The sequence below is a fragment of the Denticeps clupeoides genome, chromosome 10 (genome assembly GCF_900700375.1).
Source record: "Denticeps clupeoides chromosome 10, fDenClu1.1, whole genome shotgun sequence".
Lineage (NCBI taxonomy): Eukaryota > Metazoa > Chordata > Actinopteri > Clupeiformes > Denticipitidae > Denticeps > Denticeps clupeoides.
The window spans coordinates 16,207,978-16,216,509 of record NC_041716.1 but is presented as its reverse complement, the minus strand read 5'-3'; the positions used below and the strand labels follow the sequence as shown (position 1 = coordinate 16,216,509).

The following is an 8,532-nucleotide window of genomic DNA, read 5'->3' as shown; positions in this document are numbered from 1 at the left end:
GACGTTAATATAAAGACATTTCACATGCCAACAAACCGGACTATATAGTCGTGTCAAAGCACAGACATGACAGTAGGAAAGAATGTTTTTAAAAGTAGAAACATTTATTTAGACATTTAAAAGAAACGGAACAGACTTAACATGAATGTGAGGGGGGTGAACGAAAAAAAAGAAGTATAATAAGACATGATATAGATTTCCAAACTTTGGTGAAAGGTGTGTGCAAAATGCTTAGATTTCTTGTGGGCCAGTGACAGAACAAAGTGAGAACACAGAGTCACAGGCTTCTAACAAGAGGCCTCGACACCTTATACACGCGTCTTGGCTGTGCCAGTCTCTCATAGCCAAACTGTGTAACGAACGTGAATCCAAGACTGGAGACTCCAAGACCAGAGGAACCCTTTTAGACAAAAAAAAAAGAAGAAGTAAAAACAAACACACACAAAGATATTGGATGTGCACTATTGGGATAATGCATCTGGACAACAGTGATTTCGGATCTATTTTGGTCAGTGTGCATCACCTTGAACAATCCCATGATAGTCGTTCACTCCAGAATTGGTTTAGGGCATGCTCACTGCTTTTGTTTAAAACTATTTTCTTGAAGAAGGTGATCGGAAGCTTCAGACACCATTTGTAGGGTAGCTGCATCTGAGGAAGACCCAAGGGAGAAAATACGCCCTGTCTGTACGGGCCCATTCATTACACATAGAAACTTCATACATCCTAATGAGTCATAAAATATATAAATATATAATTTCATCCAAAATGAAAAAATAACTTTCACAAAAAGTTGATTACATGATCCGTGGACAGGGCTGGTTCTGGACAGGCTCATATGAGATGACAGACAGAAATGTGAAGAGGCCACATACTGGGGACAGAGGTAGGAAACGAGTGTTGTGCTCTGGATGACTGCATATTGTCAGGCCACTACACAGTTATAATAGTTTTGGATTTTTCATTAGTTTTAGTTTTTATTTCTTTTAGATTTTTTTTTTTCCAAATTCAGTTAGTTTTAATTAGTTTTTAGAGGCAGATTTACTAGTTTTTATTAGTTTTGATATTTTGAAATTGCTTAGTTTTAGTTTAGTTTTTATTAGTTACAGTGTTAGTTTTAGTTTTTTTTTTGTAAATTAGGATATTTGTCAGGTGCATGAATCAAAATCACCAGAATAGCCTTATCCATCTTAGCTCCGATAAGGTTATTGACTCTTGCAGCTCCGGGTGTTTTGAATTTTGGTTCGAGTGAAGTGGTGAACTTTTTGAAGGTAATCGAGTCACACAGTCGTGTAGACATTCCAGTCTTAATAAACATATTTACCAATGCTTCTTGGTGTTCCTGCGTATTTACTAGCCAGCAGCTACTTGGTCGGCGGTGGAAGCAGTCCATTATGGATGCTGTAGTATCACGTTCCTTTCCCATGTTACCTGGCCTGGCTACCGCTTCTCTTTCGGGGGAGGGCGGGCGAGAGGCTAGCTTGTTCAGGTACTCTTGGTTCGCCTTTTTGTGTGGGCTTATCAGATGGACTTTCAGATTCGTGGGGTTTTTCCCCTTGGGAAATATTCCACATATTGTATCACCTGCTTCTACAACAAGGCACTTACTTTTATTTTTGCCACTGTCATAATCAAAGAAATCCCAAATAGGACTTTCTTCCGACTTTCGCTGCAGCCAGCGGCGTCACGGACAGACTATGGACACGTGACGTCACAGACCACGTGTTACCATAATGGTCAAAAAGTTAGTTTTCTTTTTTTTTTTTAACTCTTTATTTCAGTTAACGAAAATGCTTTTTCAATTCTAGTTTTAGTTTTATCGTTCGTTTTCGTTAACTATAATAACCTTGGGCCACTAACCCTTAGACCGGTTGTCCCACCTGAAGGCTTTTGCTGGTGTAGCTGAGGCACACAACCCCCCTGACCACGGCAAAAAATCGAATGCCTCAGATTATAAAACATAGAAACATGACATTAACCTTAACTGGACGAGTAAAATATATCCGAACCCAACAGTAACAGTATTGCCAATATTAACAAAAAAAAAAAAAAAAGGGTAGGCCAACATTTTATATGTCTGGGCCCTCCAGTTGGCTCTATGCACAGACAGACGCACAGTGGTGCTAGCGGGATCGAGAAAGAAACACTTCTCTACCAGACTGAAGCTGAGAGAATGGACTTGTCCCGCACAGACACTACAAAAAGAGATATATTTTTAGATGTTGTTAATTATCTCATGAGTCGCCACAACGTGCGAAACACACCAAATCACTGAAACAAACTTACATGCAGCGAATCACACGGAAAGGATAGGTACTATAGACCGGAAAGACGCGTTTGCTGACCTGACCTGAGCCTGACTAAAATGATGGAAATTGAGCCGGAAACAGACCCAAGACTTACAGCCTACTGAGAAACTGGACACTGGATCATTTGCATACTACCAGTGATTGGATGTTTAACTCGGGATCTCAGAGGGAAGGAGTGAAAGAGGTGAAACAGATCATCTCATTTCTACCTTTTCCAGTGGAATGTCAGCTACTGTACTTGTTCAGTTTGTGGGTTCTTTTTCAATTTCTTAAAGTTTGACTTAAGGGGGCAGGGCATTTGTTCTCACCCCAATGTAGGGCTGAACCCGTATGTGGAACTTCTTGTTATGAACTGTGAAGCTACAGCCTCCATGAGGAGGGATGTACACAAGTAGACAACAAAAGGTGTTTGAATGGGTGTATTTAACTGACAAAACACCGGAATTTTAAAATGTTCAGCATTTTCGTATCTGCTGACAATATGATGAAAGGTCACACAATCTTACCACAACACAGCACTCTGGACACATAACCCTTGAGAAATAGAAATGAAAAAAAAAAAATACGTTTCAGATTTTTTTTTTCCCATACAAACACATGTTCAACAGACTCTTCTGAACTCACCTATTGCACAATGAGCAGACATTATGCCACGTAAAATACTGGCTCCTTTTCAAGCAACAGGAGCAAACCTGGAGGGCAAAAGAAATAAATAAAAATCCTTCTGAGCAATTAAGAAAATTCACAAAAATCCTCCACAAAAATGCTTACCCTCCAATTTAAGGCACTGTTATACGGCATGGTCTTCAAGCCACTTTCATGTGCTTTTATGACTTCAGGAATTGTCAAAGGAGCACGAACTTCAGCTTTCTTTTCCTTGAAACGAGTGAAATTGACACCATTTGTATGGAATAGTATTCTAGTTTTGTTTTCAACTTCTCCGTTGAACTAGATTTTATTTTACATACATACACACACACATATATATATATATACAACACCCCCCCTCCCCCCCCCACCTCTGCCCGGAAGAACATGGACAAACTGGACAATGACTGCACACAGCAACAGAGTTTTAATTACGGTTTTATGGAGCTCATTGTTGCTTCCAAATGACTGTGCACGCCGTTTTTTTCTCTCCTCTGACAATTTAGAGTCTTTATCCCCGAACTTTGAATCCACCGCAGAATTATCTGCAGAGGAAAAACTTCATTAGCGATCACTGCAAAAGCTGACACGCATGTAGGAAACCGCTCTTCTTTACACACCTGGTGTGCCGATTTGTGAGAATGTGCCTTCAAAAAATTCATCCTGCGCAATAAAGCAAAACAGGAAATTTCCATGGGTATCAATATATATGTGTTAATATAAAATCACACACACAGTGAGGCTTTACCTTTTGCAATTCACAGATAACAGCTCTTCCCTGCCTTTTTTAAATTTTGCATAATCGCTTTAGACCCGAATGTCAGTTTGCACGTGAAAGTCTTTTCCACACACACACACACACACACACACACACACCTCCAGTGGTCTGGAGACTGAAGCAGGCTTTATGGGGTAACCAGGCTTAGGTGAGTCCACACAGCTGGAACGCTCACTCTTCTGCTCTGAGGATGCATCATCTGGCAGTTTTCAGACATAAAGACAAGTCACCAGTAATAACGGGGCAACATGCAGGCATGCCGTAAAAAGGGCGGGACGGGTTGAACTTTTACTTTGAAAAGCGCGCCTTTTCTTGCTCGACGAGAGGAGCTTCAGTTGGTTAGCAGAGCGGATCTCCTGCATCAGCTGCTCGTGTAGACTCACGTCCTCTTTGGGCTTCTCTTTCAGCTTCCGCTCTGAAACCTGAAAAAAAAAAACTAATTCAAACTGTATTCTCACGAGAGTGTAGCTCGAGTTGAAACGTTCTGGTTATATTTTAATCTAGAATTCTACTTTCTTTGGGCATCCCTCTACACTTTCCACAATCATTAGCGACACTGACCTCTGAAACCCACAGTTAAATCTAGGAAACTTGCAGGAACTGCCTGGGGGTATCACTTACATGGTGAAAAGCGGGTGCACGCCGCGAGCTTGACCTTTCACCCAAACTAAACCAAATTTTAGTCCCAGTCCCCTCAAGGGATTTACTACATTGCCTTCACAACAAGAGACATACAAAGACAACTCCTGGCTCACCAGCATAAAAACAGTCACTAAATCTAAAAGAAAGAAAGAAAAGGATGCGGCATAGTGTTCTAATGGAATATTTTGCATTAATACGCAGACTGTCTAAATACACGCATCACTGCTAACATTCACAGCATTTTTATAAGGCGCCCTTAGCCAGAGCGACTTACAATCAGTAGTTACAGGGACAGTCCCCCCCCCCCGGAGCAACTTAGGGTTAAGTGTCTTGCTCAGGGACACAATGGTAGTAAGTGGGGTTCGAACCTGGGTCTTCTGCTTCAGAAGTGTGAGTGTGTTACCTACTAGGCTACTACAACCATAAAAAAACAAAAAAACTAGGAACTTTATGACCTAGAACTACCAGCCCAAACATTAACAACACCGGCAGGTGAAGTGATGCCAGTGGCCTCTTTCATCAGAATGGAGCGCCCGGTCACACTGCACAAACGGTTCAAAAATGTCCCAACTAGTACACCATTGGGTCTGAGGTGGACATTTAACCTCATCACAGAAATAAGAAACAGGTAAGTCTTACTGGCTTTAGTTTCGGCCTTGACCGGACATACTCCAGAAGAGCCTGCTGAGGATTCACCATGCGGTCAGTTATCTCCCCTACATGTCGGTCCTATCAAGTCAAAGTCAAAGGTCAACTCCATTGTCATCTCACTATATGCAAGGACACAGAGAGACAAGATTGCGAAGATTCACAGTGTGCAAGTTGAATAACACACAACACAAAATCATGACAAAGTACATTGTGCGCAGACCCATAAAATAGTTCAGGTCGAGAAAGTGGATGAGATCAGGCTAGCTGAAGGAAACGTAGGGGACAGGGAGTCCGAGTCTCACCTGCACCTTACGCAGTGTCTGCAGCTTCAGCTGTCGGTCCAAGCCAGCGGGCAGCGATTCCACCGGATGAGGATCCTCGCATGGCTTCAACATCACCCCCGTTTTCATCTCCTCCACCACATACTTCCAGGCAAAAGTCTACACAGGTTTGTGTTACAGAAAGAGGCTCTGCTGCAAAGGTTCCTTATGAATGTAGGGGCTTACCGAGTGAGAAGTGACGTTTGTAAGCAGCGAGGCCTCAGATTCAAAGCTCTCCTGAAGGCTCTGCAAAAGATTTTGGAAAAGGAATGCTACGAGCCGGACCGCTTTGGGCGTACTTTGCTCATTCTTCGTATGACCTTGCATGCCGGTACGCTGACCTCGGTAGCACATTTGATGCTCTGGAGGAGATGGAAAAGTTCCAGAGCTTCTGAAAGCAGGGTAAAGCACACTGTTCTGTAGTGCTGGGCTGCCTGAGCTGGATCACATAGACGATATTCACAGACCTAAACGAGCAAACAAACTTTAATCATTCACACACACACACATATATATATATATATATATATATATACACACACACACACTTTTTTTTTTTTTTTTTTTTTAATAGGAACCTATTATTTGGTGCCTGGTGAAGATCGAACAGCTTAAAATGTCCTCTCCACACATCCTGTACAGAAGTGGACAGTAACGAAGTAAATCGTTACCTCGTTACGTTACCTCCACTACATTTAAAAGTCAAATATCTTACTTTTCTCCTTTACACTATGCAAAATCTGGTGTTCCTTTTTATTTATGAGTTATTACGTACTGACATAAATTTTGCTTATCTTAAACCCCCCACCAGCGACGTTTTTTTTTTAATTTGCTGAATGTTGGTGGGAATATGCAACTTTTTAAACAAAACATGGCCGTGAGCGAGTGGAGGAAAACAAAACAGCACTGATGTTATCATCCATTCATACAATATAAGCCACGTTAATAGTGCATTATAAGTAAGGTTATTGGTTGTAATGGCATCTAATGAAATTATGAATAGTTGAGATTTTTTTGCTGTTAGTAGAGAAAATCTGATTATAAAAAATGGGCTGAGCAACAAAAAAAATGTTTCAAGACGACACAATTACAGATAAAGCTTCATATTTAGCAGGTAAACACCTACAAAACACTGCAAGCCCTGCCCCCTGACGTCACCTATTATGTTCCCATTATAGTAAATAGATTACAGTAAATCTTCTGCCTAAAATTACTTTACATTTACAGCAGAACAGACGCCCTTATCCAGAGCGAGTAACAATCAGTAGTTACAGGGACAGTCCCCCCTGGAGCAACTTAGGGTTAAGTGTCTTGCTCAGGGACACAATGGTAGCAAGTGGGATTTAAACCTGGGTCTTCTGGTTCACAGGCAAGTCTGTTACCCATTAGATTACGATCACCCTTGGTTACTTGATTAACCAACAGCTCTCTTACAAAACCGATGATAAAACATTAGAGCCCTAACTGTACTTTTGGTCATTTTAAAGTACATTTGAAGGACTTTTTTTTTTTTTACAGCAGGACTTTTTAAACTTATGGAGAAGTGGTGGCCCCCGTAATCAGAAGGTTGCCGGTTCGAATCCCGAAGGTGCCGCTGAGGTGCCACCTCCTGTCTTGGTTGCCCACTGCTTACCATGGGTGATGGTTAAAAGCAGAGGACACATTTCGTTGTGTCACCGTATGCTGTGCTGCAGTGTTTCACAATGACAATCACTTCACTTTCACTTATACCAGTGTATTTTTTACCTTGTGTGTCTATCTTACATAATCGGCTTGTGCAATTAGTCCACGATTGTATTTGCATACTGTAACTATCAGCATCGATCAGTCCCGTGCTGATTAACCCAAATTTCTCACTTTAAAAGAGCCACTGATGATCAGAAAATGTGTTACAGCTCAAACAAAGTCACGCTGGCAGGTGAATTAAAACCAAACGGACGCACCCGGATGACCTCGGCCAGCGTGCACGCGCCGTGCAGGGTGTCCCCCACTCTGGTCATCCGGGACACCAGGAGCGCCAGGGTGTCGCCGAGGTCGCGCTCCACGTCGCCGCCCAGGCCCCAGTCCAGACACGAGTAGACGAGGCGTCCGAGGTAGTCGACGACCTGGCGTGGAGGGAAGCCGCCAGGCGTCGGTCCGGTTCAGAGACGTGGCGTCGGAGTGGCGGCGTGTGCTTACCTGCTCCTCCGTCTGGCAGAACAGCGTGTCTGAAACGAACGGTCGGGATAATCGGTGTGATGGAAGTGTAGTTTCGGGGCGGGGGAGGTTTAGGTTTCCCTACCGCGGAGGTGGACGCCGCCGTCGCCGGAGAGCAGCACGTCGCCGGCGCGGGGCGGCGGCCGCGGCGCCCTCCGCGGCTCGGCGCTCCACGACGTCCCGGGGCCTCCGGCCTTCAGGAGCGAGGACAGCTGGTGGCACAGGGCCCAGGCCTCCTCCTCGGTCACCGGCTGATTCTGCAGCTCGAGTATTTCGCTCAGAGAGACGCACGTCTGGTTCTCCATTTAAAGCGAGCCAGAACCGAATTCTAAAGCGCGGTTCGCCCTATTTGCCCTGAGTCCCTGTATCCCTAGGGTGGAGTGCACTTTTTTAAAATTAACTTATTGATTAAGAATGACCTAAACTCTATTTATGACACGACTAGTGAAGGTAAGGGGGGAAAACCATTAGTAATAAGTCACCTGGTTGCAGCAACACACACGGGCAGCCTTGCCGTATATATAAACACCAGATGTCGCGTTAACTGGGGCGCCCAAGGGCGTGAATGCGCCGACAGAGCCGCCATCTTGGGAGGGGCTGGCGCGCCTTTTAAATGAATGAGTGTTTCTCAGGGCCAAGGTGGAGTACAGAATTAAAGCACCAAAAAGAAGCGGTTTTATTATCGGACATGTAATTACGACCGAGCCGTGAATAGATTGATAAAGAAGCAGTTATCTACAGATAGGTATTTTTTTATTCATTCAAAATAAACCTTAACTCCACTCCTGCTACATGCAGACCAACGCAAATAAAAAAACCCTGTGGCGTTACCTCTCACACATTTTTATTTACGCTTTTATCCAAAAGCAACTGGCATTTGTTTTGCTTTGTAAAGAACTAGTCAATAAGCTGTACACAATATATTTTTCAGACAACGAAAATACTGAATAGTTTTTATATTTAATATGATAGATGTTCTGTCTGTTAA

The 8,532-nt window shown here is 43.2% G+C and overlaps 1 protein-coding gene across 3 annotated transcripts; it reads right to left on the bottom strand.

Moving 5' to 3' along the window:
- Positions 1-83: 83 nt before the first annotated feature.
- LOC114798504 (protein spire homolog 2) lies at positions 84-8,054 on the bottom strand. Of its 3 annotated transcripts, XR_003751072.1 has the most exons (17): positions 7,630-8,054; positions 7,527-7,555; positions 7,292-7,453; positions 5,690-5,815; positions 5,535-5,594; positions 5,331-5,468; positions 5,017-5,106; positions 4,028-4,157; positions 3,834-3,934; positions 3,578-3,620; positions 3,393-3,502; positions 3,081-3,185; positions 2,934-3,001; positions 2,816-2,843; positions 802-874; positions 524-651; positions 263-400 (listed from the first exon to the last, which is right to left on the bottom strand). XR_003751072.1 is itself a non-coding variant. In XM_028994271.1 (16 exons), the coding sequence occupies exons 1-16, from the start codon at positions 7,847-7,849 to the stop codon at positions 232-234; spliced, it is 1,707 nt and encodes a 568-aa protein (XP_028850104.1). In that variant the 5' UTR covers positions 7,850-8,054; the 3' UTR covers positions 84-231. The 3 variants fall into 3 exon arrangements, 1 of the variants encoding a protein (XP_028850104.1); XM_028994271.1 differs by lacking the exon at positions 802-874 and having other exon boundaries at positions 84-400; XR_003751071.1 differs by having other exon boundaries at positions 524-874.
- Positions 8,055-8,532: the final 478 nt, after the last annotated feature.

Excerpts from the sequence above, each read along its gene's own strand:
- LOC114798504 (XM_028994271.1), bottom strand. The coding sequence starts at position 7,849 with ATGGAGAACCAGACGTGCGTCTCTCTGAGCGAAATACTCGAGCTGCAG. Across the intron at positions 5,469-5,534 it reads CAAACGTCACTTCTCACTCG|ACTTTTGCCTGGAAGTATGT; the intron begins GTAAGCCCCTAC and ends AAACCTGTGTAG. Across the intron at positions 3,621-3,833 it reads CAGTCTCCAGACCACTGGAG|GATGAATTTTTTGAAGGCAC; the intron begins GTGTGTGTGTGT and ends TTTATTGCGCAG.